Source organism: Camponotus vicinus, unplaced genomic scaffold, assembly GCF_025532165.1.
Source record: "Camponotus vicinus isolate PSW18456_S1 unplaced genomic scaffold, iyCamVici1.0 SCAF_8, whole genome shotgun sequence".
Taxonomy (NCBI): Eukaryota; Metazoa; Arthropoda; class Insecta; order Hymenoptera; family Formicidae; genus Camponotus; species Camponotus vicinus.
Window position 1 is genome coordinate 10233711 of NW_028141980.1, and position 24625 is coordinate 10258335.

The 24625-nt window shown below is 46.8% G+C and overlaps 1 protein-coding gene across 6 annotated transcripts in view; it reads left to right on the top strand.

Moving 5' to 3' along the window:
* Dac (dachshund family transcription factor) overlaps nt 1–24625 on the top strand; it is a 178058-nt gene that overhangs the window by 85957 nt on the left and 67476 nt on the right. For all 6 annotated transcript variants that reach the window (XM_083107154.1, XM_083107151.1, XM_083107149.1 and 3 more), the window contains 2 exons: nt 2144–2372; nt 4779–4841. In XM_083107154.1, the coding sequence (XP_082963280.1) occupies nt 2144–2372; nt 4779–4841 (292 nt within the window). The remainder of the gene's footprint in view (nt 1–2143; nt 2373–4778; nt 4842–24625) is intronic.

Sequence of the window (24625 nt, forward strand, 5' to 3'; positions counted from 1 at the left end):
ACCTCATCAGAGCTCCTCCGGGAGGGTCCGGGGGAGGTGGCGGCGCGTTCTGCCCCCTGCGCGGGGGCAGGGGGACGGGGGGTTATAGGAGTGCAGTCTTTAGCTCAAATTGTGTTTTATCGTCCTTCGCATTTGGCTTTTAAGGTCCCGGCGATCGGCGACCCGGAGGATGATTGAGTCGCCCGAAGCGCCTCCTCTTTCGGGCCTCTTGCGCGATTTTTGAGCGAAACAGCGGCCGAATTCTCACCATTCGAATTCGACGCGACGTATGACAATCTCTAAATGCATCGCTCGCGAGAGAGTGCTCGCTTATTACGGAGCGCAGCGAGTTAAAGCGGACGAGAGATCGAGATCTTGACGCGTGTTTAAAGAGGAGGGGCGCGTGTTCTTCCGAGAGAGAGAGAGATTGTGCGTAGCGTCACGCGTCAAGGATCGCGCAACGTCTTCATCAATCACGGAACGCTGCGTGCATTCGGTAAATACGTATTGTCGGGGCTGTAAAATTGCGAAACATGCATTTTAGGTACTTACAATGATCGAAACACGCTCGGATGCTTTTCTCAAGCATCTCTCTCGCTTTCGCGAATACACGTATCAGTCTGCGTGAGGGCACATATACAAAAAGGGGCACTGCGCGAGAAGGTACTGAGGCTAAGTGGCGAGTTTAGAGAGATTTCATTAAATCATATGGATTGGGGATAATGTATGTTATTGAGCGGAGCGTTCAAATCGCGCTCTATAAGTTGTAATAAGTCCAATTTTAGGACCGGTCATGGGCCGGGTCCCGCAGTGGTTGTCGAGCGACTCGGTCGCTCGCTGGTCGTCGGCTGCCAATTGGCCCAGGGCCGGCGTGGAATGACAGTCACTGGGACCGGCGAACCCGCCACTTACTCGTCAAACGGCCAGCCGGTCCGCCGAAATCACTGCCATTTAGATAATTTGTAATGAATAGGCACTACTCATTCCGTACCCCTTCCCATTTCTCTCCGTCTTCTCCGTTCTCTTCGCTTCTCTCTCGCGCACGGCCTGGGCCCCCAAAGGGCGCGTCGACCAGGTCGGCTGTTGGCCGAATGACAACAGTATCGTTTATCTAATATTTCATAGGATGACGGTTCCGAGAAAGACGCAATAAATCGCGGCGGGATGCCGTCGAACTTGAGCGAGACCACTTAAGGAAGAATTCGGGATTTCATCCTCGCCCGAGAGCGAGAAGCAACGGCCTCGACAAGTTTCGAACGCATATCCTCAGGGGAAGGCTGCATAATCCGAGCGTGATGCGCGATCTAGACGCGGAAGTAAATTTCATCCCAATGCTCGTCACATCGATATCGAAATATCTTCAAGAGTGAAAAATATATCGATATGTTGGCAGTGCTATGACAAATTGCGACGAGACGCGCGTTCCCCCTGCAACTGAAGACACGCGTCGAAGATACGTGGCATCGATCAAAAAACGTGACTGCGCATACATTATCGCGTTGCGATGAAAGAGAGAAAGGGAGAGAGTCGGTCGCGCTTGTCTTGAAAAATCGAGCGAACCGAAGAATAATACAAGCGCGCTGCAGCATCCCCGATATGGAATATATGGCAATAAGCCCGATATGACGAGAAGGAGAGAGAGAGAGAATCATCGATACAGCTAGGATGAAACCCCAGGTCGGCGATTTACCCGGGGTCCCACGGATTCGTTCGCGAATCCATCACGTGGCTTGCTAAGGCGTCGCGCAAACACACGGGCCTAACTGACGGACGCGAATCAACGCGCAGATTATATGCAGAGGCTACATGTTGTGATTGATATTTGGTTAAGCGGCCGGCGATCCATCAAGCCCGCAAAAGCGCTCTTTATCCTTGACTCGCCGGGAGCTACACGTCTCACCCGATTCCGATGAAATCTGGATACACGTTCATACCTCCCCTCCCCGGTTCTCCTTCCTTGATTCTCTCGTCTCACGGTCTTGCTCTCGCCTCTCTTTCGCTCTCTCCCCCTATTCCGAGCTATTACAAGAGGCGGAGGAAGATCGATAATTGAATTTACACAATTTCTCAGCGGAAACCTTAGAGTGAATAATGATAACATTCAAGTATCGTGCGATAACTGTATGAGATCTCTCACAAACGCGCGTGAATATTTTGCTTGCAGACGTACCGAGGATGGAGAAGTCACCGCTTCTGGCGAACGGATACAATCACCCACCCACGCACCTGAGCCACATGCAGTTCATGCAGCTCGGCGGACACCCAGGTGCGGGACACACCGCCATCCTGTCACCGGCCAGTCTACCGCATCACCTGCAGGCGCAGGCGCAGGCTCGCGCCGAGCAGGGTCTCAAGGTCAACCCGAATATGACCAACATGGAAGCCCTCGCGAGGTGAGTTTCTCTCTCTTCCCTTCTGCTTATCCCGTCGTGTCGGACGTTCTTGCGAGTGACGATATTCCGGAAGCTGCGCCTTCTCGCAGCGGGAAACATTTTCATTAATTTCCTCCTCCGTGCTTTATACGAGCCGACCGGGGACAAGTCACATAGAATGAAGATGCAGGCGTAAAGAGACGAGTGTATCGACGAAAGATGAGGGAGGAGTTGCCGGGAAATCAAAATTTCGAGCAAGATCGGGGCTCATTCGAAAATTGGATTGATCTGTTTCGAGTTTATTACCGGCGCTCTTTGGCCGGCGAGGCCAAAGGAATACGACTTTAAGAGGATTTCAAGAGACGGCGAAGCCGTGGAAATCCGAGGGGTTTCGATACCGCTTGATCTCTTCCCCCTTCTTGCACCTTTCCTCGTTATTGTCTCTTTTTTGTCTTCCTTCGACTTTGCTTTCTTAGACGCGCGTCATTTACTCGGCTTGGATTACGTTTCACTGCCTTACGTCGATGATCGATGACTAATCCCCTTTTCTGTACTGAATATTTAAAATAGAGCGATTTCTTTTGAATTTTAATTCTTAAAAAGTAAATATTATAATTTCGTTTATAATTAATTTTCTCGCTGAAAAATGTTCGCAAAAAGTAATTTAATCTTACGTCCAAGAACTCTCATTGTCTCAAGAACGCGTTTCGACATTATTCATGACTCGGCTCGACCTTGAAGTTGTACGACCATTCAAGTTTATCCTCGCGCGGCGTTAGGCCACCTTTGAAGACGGAGGTCTTGTTGGGGTGGCAAATCTCCGCCTTACGTGGTCCCAAGACGAATATCGCGGCTTATTCGGTTCCGTAGACTACAGAGAGAGCCGCAAAGAAGCAGAGAGAGGCGAGAGAGAAGGAAACCAAAGGAACAGCATCCTCTCGTCCTTGCTCGAGGGGGTAGACACGAGACTAATCCCGGCATTTGTTAACGCGTTTCTAATAGATGCTCTCGGTACGTTCTCGCTCGCCGCGAAGCGCTCCCGTAGCCAGCCAAAGCTTTGGAGGATACGGAGACTCGCCTTAATTTTCGATTACATCCGCCCCGTGTAATTAGCCCCGTTCCGCCAACCATTACCCTCTTTGCCCGAGAGTTCGCTTTAGGCGGCGCGCGCTCGGAAAATCGGGACTTGGCAGCGGACAGAGAGAGAGATCCGATCGTTTCTTCCTCTCGAGGGCGTTCAACTCGATTTCGCGTCGAAAGAGAGACAAGAGGATGACCAAAAACAAAGGAGAGGGTATTTTTTCCCGTCGTATCCGGCGCGCATTTTGAATGCAAACTCGACGACGTGAAGATTATTTAATGCAGAACCGACGCTCCGGATTTTTAACGCGTCTCAATCTTTCTCGACGACGCGGCGTGAGAGCGAGTGTACGTCACGCGGACACGCACACGCACACACGCACGCGCGCGTATAATGACACGGCGAAGGCGGCGCCGCACGTTTCGCATTATGATTTCAGCGCTTTGCTTTTAATTAAAATGCAAATCTATCGCGGCGGAGGAGCGAGAGAGATCGGGAGGTAAGACGGATTACGTCTGGGGGCGCCACGACAAACACCGGAATATGATTAATTCAACGCAACCCCATCCTGGGACACCGACGCCACCGCCGTCACCGCGTCCCTTTCGTCCAGCCCGCCCCGTCTCTATCGCCATCCCTTAACTCGACGTATATCTCCTTCTTCCCTCCCTCCACCCTTCATCACCCGGCGTGACCTCTTCAGTTTCCACGAGCGACACGTACGGCTTTCGCGCTCCTCGCTTTCCCTCACATCGCCATCGTTCATTTTCCGCTCCGCAAATACGCGAACGAGATCCGTGGAAATTGTGTCAGGCGTATATTGACATTAGATTCTGAATCGTCTCTCCGTCGATCGGGGAGGTATACTTGAAAGAACGTTTTCGAGACGTACGATCTCGGGGCCATTTAATTTCCGTCTCGTTCTTGCATCGTGCAAACGAAGATTCGATCCCTCCTCTCCCCTGCCCTTTGATTAACTTATCCGCTCTTCCTTCTTCTCTCGTCATACCTTCTTTTTTCCTCCGCGCGATTCTAGGTACAAATTAACTCCGCTCCTCCCGCGCTGACGTCTCTTTTTTAATCAGCGACATCAAAGACTCTTCATTCTCGGTGCGTTTCGACAACGGCCGAATCGCGACGTAGCCGAGAGAGATGAGACGAAACGAGGACTCTTAATCAAGCGTGTCCTCCCTCAGGAGGACGCGCTCGCGATTATGCAATTTCTTCCACGACGCGAATCTCGACGCGTTTCTCCTTTCGTTTCCCTTTTGATTTGCAATGTTTCCGAGGCCCAGGCTTTCGTTTCCATTTTTTATCGTAATCGTCTTTTGTTTTGTGCTCCACAGGTCCGGGACGGTTTGGGAAAACTGCCGAGCTGCCTACGAAGATATTGTCAAACATCTCGAAAGGTAGGACATCCAAGCCGTATTTAAAAAAAAAGAAAAATGAAAAAAAATCGTGCCGGACCATGGCTCGCGGTCATCGCGTTTTTACGCAGAAATTCCGACATGCGAGAGGGGTTCGCGCAGCGTCGTTCACCCGTGAACCCGTAATTCTCGATTAGCCGGAAAAATCGCGCTACATCACCGACGGCAAAAATACAAAACGCAGCCGAGCGGGCTCGATGACGCCGGCGGCCTAGGCCGCCGCTGCACTTCCCGATAAATCAGCATTATCGGGGAGCGGTATCGAGTTTCCGGTCGCGCGACAAGTTGAGTCCAGGCCTGACGTAGTAATGCCAACATGATTTGTATGGTGCGAGAGCTCGTAACGTCCCCCTCCCCTCTTTGCGCGCGCCCCCGCCGCGTCATTCCACCCCCTTGCCACCTACCCCGCCGCAAAATCCATCCACCGCGACCTGCGTTTCATCCGATACCAACACACAGCCACCGTCGTGGCCGGAGAGCCGAGTCACACCGAGGTTTCCGCGTGATCCTAACCACTTGTCACTTCACGCCACGCAGATCATCGTCGCGACGTGCCCGTCCATCATTCGGGGATTAAATCATTCGAGCGCTTGCGAAATACTCGCGCCCGAAAGGGTTGATTTCGGGAAGGGGCTCTGCGTTCCCCGCGTCCTTCCGCCCCTTCGTCAGCCTCGAGGCTGCGAAACAACGTGCTCTGCAATATTATCGTGTTGCTTTCAAGTTGAATTCGGTGTCTCGTGTCTTCTCGCGAAATAAAAAGTTGGAGCGACGCGAGGGAGACGAGGGTAGTGCCCGACGAGCGGGTCAAGCATGTCGAAAATCTTCAATTTTACCCTCGTTCGTGGGAGGACGTAGATGCGAGAGGGAGGAGTCGGTCCTCGAGCGACAGAGAGCCGTTAATATGAGGGGGTGAAAATCGACACTTGGCCGTTCGAAACGTAATTTCCAATTCAAAGGCAATGACCACTGGTCGAGCCCCGCCGCCGACCACTCGCTCCGCGGTCCCCGCGCGCGCTTCCCCACTTGGACTGCGCGCCACCCTTTCTCTTTCTCTCTCTCGTTCTATTTGCTTTACCGTCGACCCCACCGTCGACTTCGTCAACCGGACAAACGCGTATTGTGATTTCAGCCTTTGACTGGTGGCCGTTCGATGGATATCGCAGGGGGTGGTAAATGGGCACGAGGCCACGGGGAGCGGATGCGGGGGCGGGCGGCGTCGGCGGCGGCGGCAAGAGGGGGATGGGGACGGTTTGGTGTGGAAGGGCGGCGGACCGGCGAGCACACCGTGAATATTCATGGCGAGAACCCTAGACGAATTCGGACTTGTTGCGACTGACACTGATGTAAACCTTTGTTTATCCTGCGTGGCCCGCGCACTCGTTCGTTCCCTCGAGATACGCGCGAGAGCAGCCGCGCAGCCGAGGGCGATCCACGAGTATTTAACTGCGAGTTAAATTCTGATTAATCGACGGCGCCGGCTTTATTAATTGTTTGTCCTCTTCTCTGATTTTACAAGCACACGGAACGCAGCCGGAACGATCGAAGACCGCGTTACTCCTTCTGTCGTCTCTCGTTCCTTCTCCCTCGCCGCGTTTTAATCTCGATGATTTGTTCCCGCTAATCCATTTGATCTACTCGGAGGAAAACTCCAATTTCCCCTCAAGTCTATCCGCCAGTTCGGTCAATTAAATCCCATCAGTCTCACGTTAGTCCGTTTGTCCTTATTCAGATTTATTAGAGTATTTTTTATCCAATAATGTAATCATCTTCTCGTTTGACACGTGTCGAGAGGTCATAGCTTATAGCGAAATTACAATTTTTACTCGTCATAATTGCATGTATCGATCATTCTCTTCACGAGTGATACCTATAGAACTGAATTTCGGATATGTATGACTGGCGGATAAGCAGTCGTTACGGGCGGATGAAGGCGGAGTTGCAGAGTTGCCGGTCGACCCTCGGCGTACCGCGGCCCGTTATGAAGTAAGTAATATTAATGGTTCCCCGCGCAGTCAGAATGTTCGATATCAATGCGCTAATGTCGGCTTCCTGGCTTTAAAACTACCCAGTCATTCCGGCATAATTCAGGCGCGCATTGTCTGTCGTCGTCGAATACCATCCGCCGTCAGTCTCTCGCTGCCTTCCTACGTTGGGTTCCTTATCGTCGACGTCCCCTTACGCGCTGCCTCCGCATCTCCATCCACCGGTTCTCCCTCGCCTCTGCCCCGTCTTTCGTCCGTCGTCTCACTTCAACCAGTCCCGAACTTGGGAGGGGTTTTCACCCTCTCCGTCGCACTGTCGCGATGTCATTAATTACGACGACGACGACGGCGACGACGTCCTATCGTCCAGGACATCTGCTGGAAAATAATATTCATAAAGTTGAACCTCATCGTACGATCGACTCTTTCTCTGCTTCTACTTTCTCTCTCTCTCACCCTCTTCCTCATTTGATTTTGCTTCTCGTTTCTTCCTCATTCTCCCTCTTGCTAACGGGATAACGTCGCCCATTTACATTTACGGTCATGATTTCGTGGCTGCCGAGACGACGTTCTCGAAGAAACGCGTCGACGACGACAGACACAAAACGGGCACGTGGAACGCGTCGTAAGATGCTTCATTTCTTGTCATTTTGATAACCACTTGCGATTGCTGCCGGCATCGATGTCGATTTGTATCACGAGAATAGTATACGATCAATATCATCATAATCCTTTAATATAATACTTGGTTTAATACGATTCGTCTCAGTTCAATGCGCGTTAACGTTTCATTGAGTAAATTAACTAGAGGACAAAGATAAATCAAGTTTTTATAGAACGCGAGATGCGTAATATCAAGTATTTAAATAAATTTAAATTTTATTGATTATTAATTAAACGATGGCAGGCAGCGCCATGCACATTAATTATGGAATATATTTTATCATTCTAATCTAATCATGTTCAAAGGAGCTAACTGTGACTTTTATGAGTACGACACTTAATAATGAATTATACGCTATTTTGTAGAAATTATATGAAAATAAGATTCAAACTTATCGTAAATAAGCGTAGGCTGAAAAATATTCGGATCAAGATCTGTCAAACGATTGACTCTTCATCTATTTTGATCGCTACAAAACATTTAATTATTTATTATTAATTTATTATTAATTATTTATTATTATTTATATTAATTTAATTATTTATTATTTAATTAATTATTTATCTTTCGCCGTTTTCGTCCTCTTATGCCATCACAGGCGGCACGTTAATTGCGTTCAAACGAACTGTCAGCGCGCGTACAAGCACATGTAGGTAGAAACGGTGCAAACACCTACCTACGGAGGTAACTCTACTGTAACTACGAGCATCACGTAGGGTCGTAGTGACGCGACGTGCGTGCAAATACGCGCATTGTGATTAATACTGTTTACGCGGCAACCGGTCCAGGCTCGGAGCTGTCAGCATCCCGCAACGAGGATCCCATAATTATGCAATGTGCCGCGACGCGACGTTTTCCGTCTTGTCCGTTTAATCGCGTACATCAACGTGAATTTGACCATCAGAGATTATCTCGATTGTTTCTGCCACTTATATACGCGACAATTTTTTTATTCATTTCTTACCGCTGCGATTAATTATCACGACGTGTTATTACCGTATTAATATAATGTTTGTCCCGTCAATTATATCATTTTTTTCTTTAAAAATATATAATTTGAGCGCGTATATGCATATTGGAGTACGCTAATGATGGAGCTGACTCTCGCGTCTCAATACGTAGGAAAATTTCATCTCCGAGTAAGATCGCAAGATGGCAAATTGCTCCGAGTAAAATGAGTTATTCGCGAAAATCGTTGCGATTACCCCGGCGTTGACAAAGAGCGCATTAGTCACGCTATCATTCTCTCTTCTCCGACGTTGTACCGTCCTTCTATTTCTCCTCTGGATTCCACCCTATAATTTCCCGACATAATTTTCACGTGTAATTGCCAGTGTACGCGCGCGTCCGTCCGTGCAATTACTTAGATATTTAAAGAAACGTGATCTGTGCACTTGGCTGTCGAGGAAGAGAGACGGAGGATGCTCGATCGTCGTTAGGGTCACCCCAATTTCACGAAAGCGGTTCGATCCCTGCTCGCGCGCAGCAGGCAGGTATAAAATCCATCGCCGATCGCTTATGGATTCCACGTCTGGTCACCTTCGATCGTTGTACCGATTATGCTAACGTTCCCGTCATCTAATCCCAACAACAATCTAGACGACAATTAGCCCGGCGATTTTTTGCGCGCGGCGCATCTCTTCCTCTCGTCGTCGGCTCGCGTGATTCCAAGGACGATCTCTCACGGAAATCGAACGGTGCGGACGAAAAATATTCCCGATTCGCGACACAACCGCACGATTAAAACTCGCGTTCGGCGAACTCGATCGATCTCGAGCCCTTCTTCCACGAATCGATTATTGGTTGTCTATCGACGACGGCGCGTTCTAAGGACGATGTAGGAACCATCGCGTTACATCACCAGCCTGTTTCTGTCGTGACCGGACGATCGTGCGAGGTGGATTCCGCATCCTCTGCGTGCGATGATAATGGATCATCCCTCCACGGGATGCTCCAATATCGCTCCACAATAATTGATTGCGACATGGCACGAAAGGAATCGTCAAAGCTGCGCGTCAATCGAGATCTAAAGAATGAATCGATGTGGGACTTACTAATGAATACAAAGCGAATAATGAAAAGAATAAATCTCAGAAAAAAGGACTCGGTGTGAACTAGAAGAAAAAAGTATGCATTAAATCTTTCGACTCGTAAACTCCTTTGAGCGAACAAGCTAAAGTCGCGTCTTCTTGAGGAGAGACGACAGGCCGTTCCCAAGGGAACTGCGAACAAGGCAGGAAGCTGACCCGAGAGGCTGAGTGACATTTATTTTATTAACTCGGCTAAATTATTTATCGACCGAACGTGAATTATTTATCGTAAGAAGCTGTGACGTTGTTTGTTCAAAAAGATAATCAATCTTCGAGTTCTGAGAAACGCCAATGATGACAAGTCGCTTGTGGATTTCGCTGGAAAAGGCAGGAATTTTAATGAAAGCAATAACAAATAATAAACAGATTCCTTCCTGGAATATATGCAGTCATTTACGTTGACGTGGATACGAGAACGATCGTGGCTTTGGTGCAAGCGCTGCGTTACCCGAGGGGTGGAGGTGCTGCGACGACGGGTATTATATAGGGTCGAAGGGAATCATCCGGGGAAGAGGGGCAGGTGTCATGTTGTGCCAACGTGCATTATTAGAACGTACGTCATCGGCCGGTAACGAGCCAAACCGAGCAAACTTTGGGACGTTGGCGACTTGAACGCCTTCTCGTCGTCATCGGCGTCGTTGTCGGCATCGCCCATGACAAAATGATGATTAATTAAAAACATAATTAGTCGCGTCGTCCGCAAACATGTCTCTGGATACTCCTACCGGACGCTAATGTACCGTGAAATTGTCATCCTTCTTAATATTTTTTTCCGCTCTTCGCTCTCGTCTCGTTAAGCCGCCGTCTTTCGCCGGATATTTTCTCAGCGAGACAGCGAGCGCTATTTGTGTCGCGGCATCGGTGGCTGACTAACGAGCTTGCGATCATGTAATTTGTGTCGTTGAATACGCGTAAACGAGCTTTCAAAGCTTAGCTTGTCGTCTATCGTGACATTTAAGAGACGCAGGTTTTTTTTTTATATTCAGTTTCATTTTATTATTCGACTTGCATTGAAGAAATGTATACATATACAAGGTGTTTCAGGTCAGGTTAGAGGAACTTTAGGATCTTATAGGTAATTGAATTTGGAACAAAAAAGTTCCTATAAACATAGGTTCGGAAACGCTTCGTTAAAAAGTTTTAACTAATAAACGTCAAAAAATCACGTTTATTTGATGATTTTTAAAAATAATCCTTTATTTATTTGAAAAAAGTAATGAAATAAATCGGATAGGTAATTAAATAACAAACTAAATTACATTATTTTCATTTATGTAATTCTGATGAGGCGTAAAAAGACCTTCGAAAGTTTGTTTTCAGTTTCTACTTTTTTCGTTGTTTTGAGCTTATTTTCTTTTGAACGCCTTATCAGAATTACATAAATGAAAATAATGTAATTTAGTTTGTCATTTAATTACCTATCCGATTTATTTCATTACTTTTTTCAAATAAAGGGTTATTTTTAAAAATTATCAAATAAACGTGATTTTCTTGAGATTTATTAGTTACAACTTTTTAACGAAGCGTTTCCGGATCTATGTTTATAGAAACTTTTTTGTTCCAAATTCAATTTCCTATAAGATCCTAAAATTTCTCTAACCTGACCTGAAACACCCTGTATATTTAGCCCTTATCCACTACTGCTTCTCGTTTATATCAACCGCAGATAGTTTTCAACGCTTCATTGCACTCGCGCGATTCGTATTTATATCCCGAGTTTGCACCCTCGATAATCGGAATTTAATTACGACAATCGTCTACGCTGTGCGTCTTAATTAAGCGGAACAAATATCGATTTTAACGCTGCAGTATCCTTGTCTTTACGTCGCTGCCGTTGATATATTGTTATTAAATGGTTCCCCTTTGGCGCCGCGTCAGGATATAATAACGTAGCGATGCTCCGGACGCGGTCGAAGTACGGGGGGAGAGAGGTTACACGCGCGTTGATGTGTTCTTATTTATACTCCCGCGACATGCGATTCCACGCTGCACTTCCGGGGGTATCTCCCATACGTTCTCATCCCTCCGGTTTTTCTTTCGCTATCGATCCGCTCGTAGTAAATAAGTAATTTTCCCGAGACGCCTCTCTGTATAACGGGACGAGACAAGAAACTCGATACTCCTTTCTCGAATAAATCTCCGGAAAATTGTGAATGTCTAACGTGGATAAGAAATGAAGGAGCACGTTCTCCGAGCACGATCCGAGAGGCGGTCAGCGGGTGGGCGGCCGACGAGAGGGGTGGTTAATTGAAAAGCGGCCGGAAGGGCGCCGTTAAATAAACCACGGACGAACGTTCCTGCGGTTCCGCGGTGCTACCCGTTTCGCAGCCTCGGTTTCACTGGCACTTTTGGTAATGAACTAATATTTGCAGTGTCCGTCCCGCCCGTCGCGGCCGAGCGTTTCCGTTGGCGTCCCTTACGTACGCGCGTGGGCTCCCAGGACCGGACGCGGAGGTGGAGACGTGTGGACACAATCGTCGGCGTGTTATCGGCGACCCTTCCGTAAATACGCGCTTGGCCCCGCGGGGGTCAGATCCGCATCGCCACCCACCCCTCGTCCCCTCCCTCGCGATGCACATGCACGCGGCCTCGCTCGAGAGCGAGAGCTGTTACGATATGCATATAGATCAAATAGCTCCGTGTGTGCTCTGCATTCCCGACGATTGCACCGCCGAAATCAGATTCTTCTGCCTTCGTCGTCCACGTTCTCCCTTCTTTCGGGGCGACCCCGCGCGCTCTTTGATCAGCGCGACGCTTTGCATACGCGAAATGCGCGATGCATCGAATTCTTTTGAGATGTCCGTACCTTCGCCTCGGGGCGTCTGTAGAAAAGAACCTCCGTGGAATTAAAGTCCACTTGTATAAATTATTTTTTTACATCGTTAAGAGAGAGAGAGGGAGAGGCAGATACACTCTTTGGAATATTTTGATTATTTCTGATATTAAATCGCGCTTAAATTTTTTTGTAAGATTGCAAAAGATTTTGAGTGTAAAGAAAGATGAAGGAAAAGAGAGGGGATGAAGGGCAGTGCCTTTTTCGTGGTACTTTCTGCGTGTGACAGCGCGATGTAAAGAGTAACGTACTTCTCTCGGTGACAAACGAGCCCAAGTGGCAGCCACGGTCACTCGACAAGAATAATCGTTTTCCAATTGAAATCCAATAGCAACTTGGCGCGTCCCTCTCTTATGTTCCTTGCATCCCACATTGATGAACGCTTCTAAAATGTTTTTGACATTGATTATGCGGAAGAGGATCGACTCGGGACGCTTTTCCCCGCGCTGTCCACTTCCTCCGCGGGAAGGATTCCCAATTACGCTCTCGGAAAGTACTCTCGCCGTCGTCGCCGGCGCAAAAAGCGGACTTTTTCGAGAATTTAAATAATATCCTTTTATATTTTCGGGCGCCTCGCGCGCTGCACGAACAGCAGGGACATCGCGGCTCGTACGTTTGCGCGTACGTCGGCCGTCATAAATCCAGCCGGGCGCTACGGGAGAGAGAAAATCTACAATTCTAAAGCTTTCCATAAAACACTCGACAAAACGCTTCGCCCGCACTTTTCGAGTGGCCCCACCGAGCCCTCCATCGTCGCCTCTCCTCCTCCTTCTCGTGCTTTTCCTCCTCCGCTTCTCCTCACGCTCTCGCCGCCGCGCATGAATCTGTTGAAATATGTAAAACCGTGTAACCTCTTCAATTTACATAGCCGCGTTCTGCGTTCGCAGAGTGGCCGCTCATCGCGCTAATTGATAATTTCGCGGACTTTACTCTCCTTTTTTTATGATACTCCCGGCTGAAAAATTGCGCCAGAGCAAACAGTGTGAATCTCGATCGCCGAGAAATGTTACCGTTCGTGTGCATCGTAATAAGAAAAATAGACTTCTCACGTTCCGCGTTCAAGAAAATCCGCCAATCGCGTGCAATCTCCTCTTCCGCAGCGAGCTTTTCGTCTTGAAAATTGCGCGTTTGTCGAGAAATCCGTTCGAGAAGAATTGATTCGGTAGGCAACGAATAGAGGCAGGCCGACAACGAGGAAGAGAGCGGAGGAAGAAAAAGGAGACGAGATGACGAGGATGAAGCAAATGCCTCGGACGTTGTCTCACGTGATAGACGTCCATCATCGAGAACGACGAAAGCCCAACATCGCGAGGCGACACATAAATATATATGCGCCTGGACGCGCCGTGTTGATGCAACTATCATTTTTTCTCCTCTCTTCCCGTCGCCGGTAATCGCGGTCGCTCGCTTCGCTTTCGCTTCCACCGTCTCCTCCTCCTCCTCCTCCTCCTCTTCCTCCTCCTCTTTCTCTCTTCTTTTTTTCACCACGCGTGATCCACTGCGACGGCACGCCGTTGCCACTGGTATTTCGGAGCTCGCTGAACAAACAAGCGCCGATAAAAGTACCGGGAGTATATAGTACATCTGGAAGTAGGGATCATCAGTCACGACGCATCTGCGAAGCACTCTAGTTCTCTCTTCTGCCCTCTGCTTTCCCGTCCCCCTTTTTCTCTCTCTTTCCCTCTCGCGTCCACCCACCGCGAGTGCTAAAAACCATTTGTCATCGCCAGCGTAAATATGCTCCCTGAGCGAAACGTGCATTCGACTTGCCTTCTCTCGCGAGAAATCGGAGGATTATTCTGGTATTTTCACGCAGCCGCGTGAAATGTGATTTTACAAGATTATTGAATTCCTTGTGGATGTAATTTCTTTCTTTATGCATGAAAAAAGTAGCTCATTGTCGCGATGAATCGATTTGTCTGGATGCTTGCGAAAACAAAACGCGAAGAAAAGCGAGCACCGTGCGCGGGGCTTATCTTTATTTAGTGTAACCACACGTCCGCGCGCTCGGGGGAGTACCTTAAAAAGTTGGTCTAATAAAACCCCAAGGCCATTTGTCAACGGGGGTGCGCAGCGCGCCCCGGGGGGGCCGCTGCTACAAAATGTATGTAAAACACATCCAGTCGACGCCGCGGCTCGTGAGGCCGTAACCGCTCGCGCGTCTGATGGGCCGACATCTAAAATAATAAAAGTTGCCTCCGTCATTTGTCAACGCTTCCTCTAAGGAGCGACACGGCGAATCCCACCCGCCACCTCGTAATTTCGCGATGTCGCAGCTGCGAGCGCGTTTGCCTCCCCTACCCCCGGATCGCCCCCAGTCTTCTCCTTCACCCTTGCAGAGAGACAACGATTTCGTGTTACGGCTCCCTTAATTTTACGAAGAGTCTTCTCTCCCTCGCGGAATAAGAATTTGAATGAAGCTCGCGCGAGCCGACTTAATGCGATAACGCCCGCGACACGACATGACACGAGTGTCGTAAAAAGCGTAAGCGGGGAGTGCGCGAATTTTACCTTCTTTCGATTGCGAAGATTGTTGCGATGTTTCAAAAGTAAGCTTATCGTTTCTCGAATTTTGCCAGAATATCTCCTTGTTATTTAATTATCCGCGTCTTTAAAGTATATCGAGCAATCTCGTGCGCTCGTTAAAGAGAAAATTAAAATGTAAAAATTACGGTAGACTACACACGCATACATGTAGGACGTGCACAGATGACGATTGAAACTTTGTACAGTCGCGTTTTACGATGAACGTTGGCTTAATTAAACCACGCACGTGAACGGTTCCTGTGAAGAGAGCGACTCCATAAGGAACGTGTCTCGCCGGTGCTTCGGATATCCGCGGGGATCCCAAGGTGACGCAAAACGAGGCGTTTCCGTACTTTATGCCCGTCCGCCTTAATCCTTTGGAACGAAGAGAGGAAAGAACGGTCGCGACGCGGCCCTAAAGTGAAATAATAAATAAAATAATATAGCGCCTCTCGCCCGCGTCTCTCTCCTGTGCGTTGTCGATTCGTGGACGGTAATAATCTAGGAGAACGAATGTGCCAGACGACTTTTATGAAACGATCCGAAGGAGCCTCTCCGTCCCTCGCTCCTTTACTCACGTATAGTTGAAAAATAAAATCCTAACTCTTTCTCGGAAGTCGAGGGATAGCTGAGGAGAGGAATAAAATGTCGAATACAGCCGCTGAATACCGGGGGCCGACAATAAAATTGTCGTAAACCATTCGCTCGAATAATGCACCTGTTTGGACGTTCGTACCTTTATCTCGCTTAATGTCCATTGCGATTGGTCGACATGTAGGCGTGACTTTGATTCCAAACGTTGCAAGCTATTGATCGTCGCGCGTATCAATTTATTAAATGGATCCAAATCGCGAGTATCTTTTTAATGCGAAAAATTTTAGGAGATGCTTCTTTGTCGAAAATTAAGGGGGATTTTTCATATAAACATATACTCCTACATCTCTCCCTGCGGAATTACACTCCTCTAAAAAGGGGGGTAAAAATTAGATTTTTATTTTTTTTCCAAATTTAGAACAAGTTAAAGAAATGAAATTAGGTGGATATTTTATACTAGTAAAAAGATTATTTATTAATATTTTTTTCAGCCTCTCTTATTGTTATAAGGGAATGAAACTAGCAACCCCTATTCAATTTTTTACTAGAACTTTTTAATGGGTCGGAATATGATCATCTAAAAATATACATTAAAAGTTTGATTTATTTAGAAACTTTTTTTTCTTTTATTTTTTCATAAAATCAGTAGTTTAAAAAAAACAAAATAAAATATGTTATCGTGCACCGCATGATGCTAAATAGCATAGGTTTCGAGAAGTTAAATTTTAAAATAAAAATAAAATTAGAGTAAATGTGTTGGGAAAGTTGGAACAAAAACAAAATTATAATAAGAACCTAAAAACCTAACAAATAAAAACCTAATTTTTACCCCCATTTTTGGAGGAGTGTAACTCCACAGGGAGGGATGTAGGAGTGTATGTTTATATGAAAAACCCCCCCTTAATTTTCGACAAAGAATCATCTCCTAAAATTTGTCGCACTTATTAAGAAACACCCTGTATATACGCATTATATATATAATTTTAAATTATTCCAAAATAATCTGTATATATGTGTAATCTTGTTACTCGCGATTTGCATGAAAACAATTCGTAAACGTTGCTCGATAAAACGCTTTTTACGCCTTTTCACTTTCGCGGGAAAGGGAAAAAAAAGCGCATTAGTCGCGGAATGGAGATCGTTGCCGCGTTCTTGGTCGCGGATAAAACGCGGGCGAAGAGAGAGTCTCGCTGGAAAATCTCGGGCTGTCCATAAAGTCGACGCTCACCCTCGGTGGCGTGTCGTTTCTGCATTGAAAGAATGATCGAGTACCCGGCGCCGAAAGGGCGAATGCGCCCGACCAACCACCATCAGCCGGTGGTGGCGTTTGAGTGTAACCGCGCGCGCGGCACTCGCTTATTCCAGTTTATTTTCAAGTAACCCTTCACATTGCGCTAATGTATTTCTTTTAAGCCGCCATTCACGCCGTCCGACATTTCAATCCGGTCCATTCAGCGTCCGTCCGCCCGCCCGTCTTTCCGTGAAACACACGGCCGATCGATCTAACCAACACCGCGCGTCAATATTCGCACGACTTAATCCATTTCGGCGAATGACTCGTCATGTTTTTTTTATCCTTCCTCTCCTCCTCCCCTCGACACCTTTCTCCCGCTCTCTTTTACATTTCCCATGCGCAGTCATTTTACGATACAATCGTCGATCGTTTTCTTTGTCGACGCGATAACACGAATTAATGAATAAAATAGGCGAGCCGAACGTTTTGCGAAGGTAATTAAGCGATAACTAAAAATTGATCGATCCCCCCGCCCCCGTACAATTAAGACTTTATTCATGCGCAAATAGAAATCTCACGGATGTGACATTGCGAGATATTTGAAATAGCGAATGAAAGGAGAAGGGAAGAGAAGCACGGTACTTACATAGGGGGAGAGAATTGGATCGGAAGATAAAAGTCCATTGCTGCGTTCGACGTTATAATAATTCAACGTGTACGACACGTGGTGAGAAGGGGTTACGCTGCATTCCTGTTCGTTTCGATGTTTATAACGCGCTGACAAAGGGGTCCGCCGATCGCACGGGGTTCGTTTCGACCCTGTGGATCGCTAAATATTTCATTTCGCATCCCTCGAAACGTTTAATCTCGATTCAGGTATCGCGAGTATGTGTTCTTGCGCGACTCGCGCAGGTGGCTCTCGATTTGCTCTCGATTCATGCGTCGCCCAAAGTCATCGTTCATGTAAAACTTGGGAAAATATCTGTACAAAGGGGGAAATGTAACGCTTATATTAAGACAAAATTTTTATTTACGAAGGAAAATTTAAATTAATTCAAAATTTTCTTTCTCTTTCTCTTTGTGGAAAAGAAAAAAATTATTTATTATCCTAATAAAATAACTTTTGTCGGCAAATTGTATAGATAACAAAATGTAGAAACGCCGTCATGTTTCCGACTCTGATCGGACATCGAGAAGTTTCATTATTCGGGGTATAGTTGCGTCTTTCTCATTCCACCGCCCCATCTTCGTTTACATTTATGATTTAATATGATCGTCCATTGTTACGTCCCCTCCGGCTATACCATCTCCCTTTCTTCCCGTACAAATATCTCGCTTTCTGTCCTCGTTACCTATGTAATTTGAACGGGCTTTATTGTTGCTTCTTGGCAGAAGAATGTCTACCGTATCCATCTCCTCGATCTCTTCCAGTTTTATCTCGACTCTCGTTTAATCCTTCTTAACCCGTTATCCAGTTATTATTTCTTCACGTTTCTCGCAATCGGGCGTCGAACTTGGATCATTGATTATAAACGATGGCTTTCTCAGAGATTGTAATTCGTGCAGGAGGAAAAAAGAAATCCCCGATAATGGCCTAGAGTGTAAATTCGTGTTAATCATAGTTAGAGTAACGTAAATCGCAGTTAAACCAAACGGCACGCGGCGGAATGACAGCGACGTAACAAAAGCGCCACAAAGGGGTGGTCGTGCGCGGCATATTAAATTCGCGCAGAATTCGACGAACTTTTCACCGGCGCATTATGGGTCGGCTATCTGGATGATGTAGCACCGAAGTTGGGAAGACTTTTCCAAGCCGAGCCCCTGTTCTCTCTTTCTCTCTCTCTTTCTGCCGGTCGTATCTCTTCTCTTTATCTCTTGCGCGCTTTTCCTCGCTTCATCTCCCTTTCTCTTTCTCTCTCTGAGCATAGCTTCCAGGGTAGCAATCTTTTATTATTAGCGCAGGCTTTACCAGACAATGAAACGAAAGGAACGGAATATGATATTGTAGTACAGAGGCTCGTCGGAAAGGGAAGCTATTGTCGGTCTCTTTGAATTTTAAAGTCAACGATCGATACGGCTCGGGGGATGCGCCTTTAGCCATACAGCCATATAAACCGCTTCAGTCCGCGCCTCCCTCGCGTTCCACCCACCTACCGTGGATGCTCGTCCTTCGAGGTCCCTTCACCGCCATCGGCTTAGCCTCGGTTCTGTTTATTCGGGATCACCCGGTACGCGATGATTCCGAGCGAGAAACCACCCCCGATTCGCGCTGTATTTTTCGCCGCGCAAAGGATGCGAGCCACTTGCTCGTTTCCTCTCGATTGCGAATCCAAAGAAGGAATATTGATAGCTCGCGGGTGTGTTTCTCGTGATAATTTGGGAAAAAATTTGTACGAGTTGATGAAAAATAAATTTATAATAATTGATCAAAGAAATTTTATTTAAATTAGAAATATTCAAATGTCAAATATATACATATATAAATATATCCATTCGCATGCGAGCAACGTACTTCCCTGCGACCGAGGTCGCAAGGCCGTCAGCAAATTGTCGGCGGACTAATGATAAATTGCGCCCTCGGCCCTGCGAAAATTCCCCACCTCGTACGAGGTGGCGTGGCGTACGGGGAATCAAATTGCAATTTGTTATTTGTAATTCCGAGTGTCGCTTAATATACTCCCGGCTCTTCCGCCTTCCCCTCGTTCGCTCGGATGCGGAAGGGTTAGAAATTAAACGTAGGTTGATGAGAAAGTGCGAAGGTGCGAGACGAGGGGGTGGAGTGTCATCTTGTTTGGTGCTAATAAACGGTAATTAAGTACGCGTCTCCTTTATTTTTATCACGCGCAAATGCTATTTTAAACGGGGCAAAGTTGTTACTTGCGATATTGTCTCCGCATCCACTTCAATCTTGCCGTTATCTCTTTCCAATTTTTATCTCTCGAAACGATTCCTCGACGAAGAATCGACATAGGGAGAGAATCGTCGGCTGAGTAGGCAAATATTCGATTTTGTCTATTCAATTTTCCAGAAAAATGACGCGGCCGCCATTTCTCGAGGGCCCCCGTCGCTCTTTCAGCCAAATATTATCGCTGGAACTCGAATGCGCGACGAAAGGGGGGAGGGAGAGAGGGTGGTTCGAAGGAAAAGAATAAGTTCGATCAGTCAGAGGGTGGCGGTTACCGTTTCGGTTATGGCTTTCGGAAGCGTCGTCGAATCCTATTCTTGCGCAAACCCGATAAGGGCCCTTTTACGCGTATATTTTCGCACACGCGTCGCCTGCACCTACGTCATCGTTGTACACGCATCTACCAAAAAAAAAAGAGAAGTGGAAGATCACAAATGTTTTATTTTATCTCTTTCTCTCTTCTCATTTTTTAAGTTTATTTCTTTTTCTAATCTCTTTATTAAATTAAAAGTCTTTAGAAATGTTAAAGTATTAAGCTCTCAAAAATTAAAATCGATGCAAAATTTTCAATACAAATTTTGAATACAAATTTCGTAAAAAAATTGTTTAGTTGATGAAAGATGATTTTAAAGAATGGTTTCAAGAAGAAAAACATAATTAATTTCATCATTCGGGCAAGTATTTTTGATAACATTCGGAGCATTTTTCTGATCCATATGCGTCTTATGTCGGGAAAACGAAAAGCTTGCTTCGCATCGCGTGCGATAACTTTCAATTTTTTCACAACGTATTTTTCTTGAATATACTCTGCCGGATACACCAAGAGAGAGGGGGCAAACACGAGGAGGGAAGGGATAGGGGTGAGCTGGCGGCATGGAAGGCTGCGGCGAGGGGCTGGTATCCGTGAGTTTATTTGCGTTTTGCCTGGCGGCTGAGCATCCAGGCGTTCAGAAAAGGCCGGGAAGCGATCGAACAGCGGAGACTTATCGCCGCCAAACTTGGAGCAGAACCGCCGCGGCGTGCTACGATAACCCTGCTTTCCGCCCCTCCGAGTCTGCATCTCGCCCCCGGCCTCGGAGCGACGATACGCAAAGGGGTAAATCGGAATGGAAGTATTTATACGCGCGCACGTGGTTCCGATATTCCGTCTAATCGATGATGTGTCAAAAGTTTCGGCGATCTCGCCGAAGAATTGATTTACTCGCTCCCCTCGACGATTTCGTTTTTAATCCCCTACGATTGAAATTTCTGCGCTAAAGATCTTATCGTTCTTTTTTTTCTCTTTTGTTCCGATGTTCAGATGTTGAATTTTTTTGTGATAAGAAGAAGGGAGGGAAAGTTTCTTTGCTCAGATTCCATTTTGTCTATTTTTTTACAAAATATATATTTTTATAATATATAATATATGTGATCAGTTTCGATGTCGGCTTGTAAATCCGAATAAGGGATAAAGTTCCCGAGGATACACAGCTTTCGGACGTAGAGCAGTTTCCGAAGGGTATCGAAGGGCTTTTTTCTGTCCTAGGAAACCGAGTCCTCCCGCTATTTCGGCGTGAAAGAGGCACGAAGCAACGGCGGGTTAGGGCACGTAAAAAGTCCACGAGGGACTGGAATTGGGGTAAAAACGTCCCGGCGCGGCGTGAAACCTCCGCAGATTGACTCCATCCGAAACCGCGATAAGCCCCATCGTGCTCCATCTCTTTTTCTCTCTGTCCCCCTCCCTCCCTTCCCGACCTCTATCTCTGTGTATCTTTTTTTTTCCGTCACGTCACGTGGAGAAGAGAGATCCCGTAACGACCATCGATAGCCCTTAATCGAATGATCCGCGCGCCGCTCGACGCATTGCTGGAAAGTGATTTTTATTTTCCACTGATTCTAATTTATATCGGCCTTTATGGGCGACTTTGGCAACGCATCCGAGATATGCAGCCTCACACGTAGTGTCGGGTTCAGATCGAGGGGTTAGCCCGCGGTTATCTCTCCGTTACGCGTTGGCAGGCATATGTCCCCCGATGCTGCTGCTGCTTCCCGATGGGGTGGCGAGACACAGGGCGCGAGGGGTGTAGGGAGCGCGAAGGTCATAATTTTCAGATTTATGTACAAATGTTTGGCGCGGGGTGCGCGCCCGTTTCTCCTCCTGGGGAAGATGCCTATCGTAAAGTTTCGCGGAGAATTGAAAAATGCTCTCGAGGCTTTCGCGCGCGCGGGCGATGATGGAACACGGGGTGGATCAGCCGCGGCGGGAAAGCCGTCGCCCTTTTACCGTCCGTGAAACGACGGCGAGGGAGAAGCTCGCGGTCGCGGATCACCGTGCTCGCTTCTCGACGAAACTTTAATGAACGAGTCGAATATATAATCATCATAGTTTTGCAAAAATATCCCTTTATTTTCGCGGCTAATGTTTTGGATCGTAAAAGCGGCGAGTATAAAAGTGGCCCGTTAAAGTACAAATTGGCCGTGTTACGCGTTGCTCAAGTCGTATATATGTATGCACATGTAGCATAAATACACATACACACGCGAGTGGTAACAGCAAAGTACATTCCTGGAGAATCGGGCGGGTCCGTTTCATAATTCAGACCCTTTCTAGGCACCCCTACTTCGCATACCCCGAACGTCATTTCTGATGTATGACGCATAGTGCCGGTGCACTCAAAGTGCTATCTGTTAACGAGCTTCTCTACTCGGGGCTTGTCTTACGCATTACACTTTATTACGGAAACCTAATATGTTCTCCGTTGACGCGCTATCGCTCTGTCCAGTCGTTTGTACGGTACATTAAATATTAACTGGAGATAGTGTTACGTAAGAATGGTATTCCGACTATATCTTCGTACGTCATTTTCCCTTTATCTAATTGTATTCCAAGATTATTTAATTTATTTAATTCATTATATTTATTTAATTCATTATATTCATTATATTTATTTATTTAATTGCATTTAATTATTTTTTTAAATTCCTGCATTTTTTAAGAATATCTTAATTAATTAAAATTTTTTTTTATATAATATATTCGGAATTATGTGCAAAATCGTCAATTTTGCCTTCAAAAATTTCGATTAATTATTAATTTTCGACCAAGATGAATAGTGTTTTTTTATCGATCCATATAAAATTAGCCGAGTACTTTATTTTACGTACAAGAACGTATGTAAAATATTGATTTAATTCGGTTACATGTATGGATGGTTATTTATTACACGTGTGAGAACGTATTTTTGAACAAATGGGACTACAACGTTCGATACAAACATTGTTGCTTTAACGAAAGATCATCTCAGTCTCCTTCCCTCTCTCTATCTCTATCTCTCTCTTTCTTCACGTTCTATCATTCTATTTCCATTCCAACTGCCGACGTTAACGGTTACGAGTAGTACTCTCCGAATGTTCGATGACAGAAAAATCGTTCCGCTTCGCGTCCTCATTTTAAGCGCTTGCTTCCAGAAAATTATGACCTTTCGTATTAATGTTTCTATTCGCGCGTCATCAACGTATCATCGCGACGTAAGCAAACTCGTCAATAATGATAAAATATTTTATTCTTTTATCGCTTTTAGTTTGAGATGCGAATGCGTATTCCCGCTTAAAATTATTCCGCGTAACCGTACTTTGTGTTAAATCCTCCCGGCAGGATCTGCGGAGTGAATTAACAAGCCTGTCCCCGGTGAAAATCCGAGGCGAAACAATCGGGCCGTCGAAACGATCCGGGAGTCGTTTGACTAAACAGCCGGTTATCTCGTCGCTTAATCAGCATTGTCTCCTTAGCACCCCCGGAACGCGCGGGATAGGTGTCCCTCGACCTGGGTGAGGGAAAACGCCTCGGTCGAATGACGACGAAGACGGTGTGCATGCCCCCGAGGAAAACAATTTAGCTCAATCAACATTTCTAGGCGAATCTCGGGCGTCGTCTAATTAAACCGCTGTCCCGCGCGAGGATAAAGTCGGAGGTTATCGCCGCCGCCTCGTATCTGATCCCCTCGGCCGGGCTTAATACAACTGCGTTTTCACTTCAACCTCCGCGGGGATACGTACGTCGCTCGCGCGGATGTGTGCGCGTATCCTTGTGTATACGTGTACATGGAACGGATGAGGAGAACTCGGGGAGTCTCATTTCCTGTCCGCGGGGGTCCCGCAGGGGATACATAATTAGCCCGGTTCGTCGGATGCGAAAGGAAAGGGGGCCGCGTCGTCGTTCGCCGATCTTCCGCTCATCTTCCTTTCCTAGCGAGATGCCGCGCTTCGATCGATTTCTCGAAATAATTTCGCCGAGAATCGAATTTTGACGACGAGTCGCCCGCGCCAAGAGAGAGAAGGAGAGAGAGATCGGCGCGATTTCCGGCGTGGAAGCCGCCTCGGATTGTGCAGACGTCAAAGTCAATTGCAAGACGCACGCCGGTGAATTAATCTCAATTGTCGGCGGGCCTCATGTCATTTATCATGACTCGTTACGAGCGGGAAGGCGCGAGGGCGAATACACATGGATTGATATGGAGTTAGCTACGGTAGCCTGTGTACGATTGCGTCGTGATCGCCGCTCAGATCTATCAGTCAAAACGACGAGGGTCCGAAGAAGTGAGAACTAATTTAAAAAATGCGTAGGTACTCTCTCGAACGAGCGACTTGAAAATAATGTGTCAAGTGTGTGTGTGTCTCTTGTGTCAGCTGTTTGCGTTTTAACTTTACGTGATAAGAATTGACGATTTTTCCACGCGTTTCTGTGCATTCTTGAGAGTATATAGTTGATGGTAATACGTGTACTAGTATGTGTCAGTTACTATATCCGGCATGAGAATGCCGATATGATGTTTATGGATTTTGCAATGGCGCTGCTCTTGTTGCCAAATACCGGCGATTATTTTCCGATAGACAAATTCCGAAGCGGGAAGTGTTTATTAGAGATGCACATTCAGTGTTTAGTCAATATTGCTGGCATAC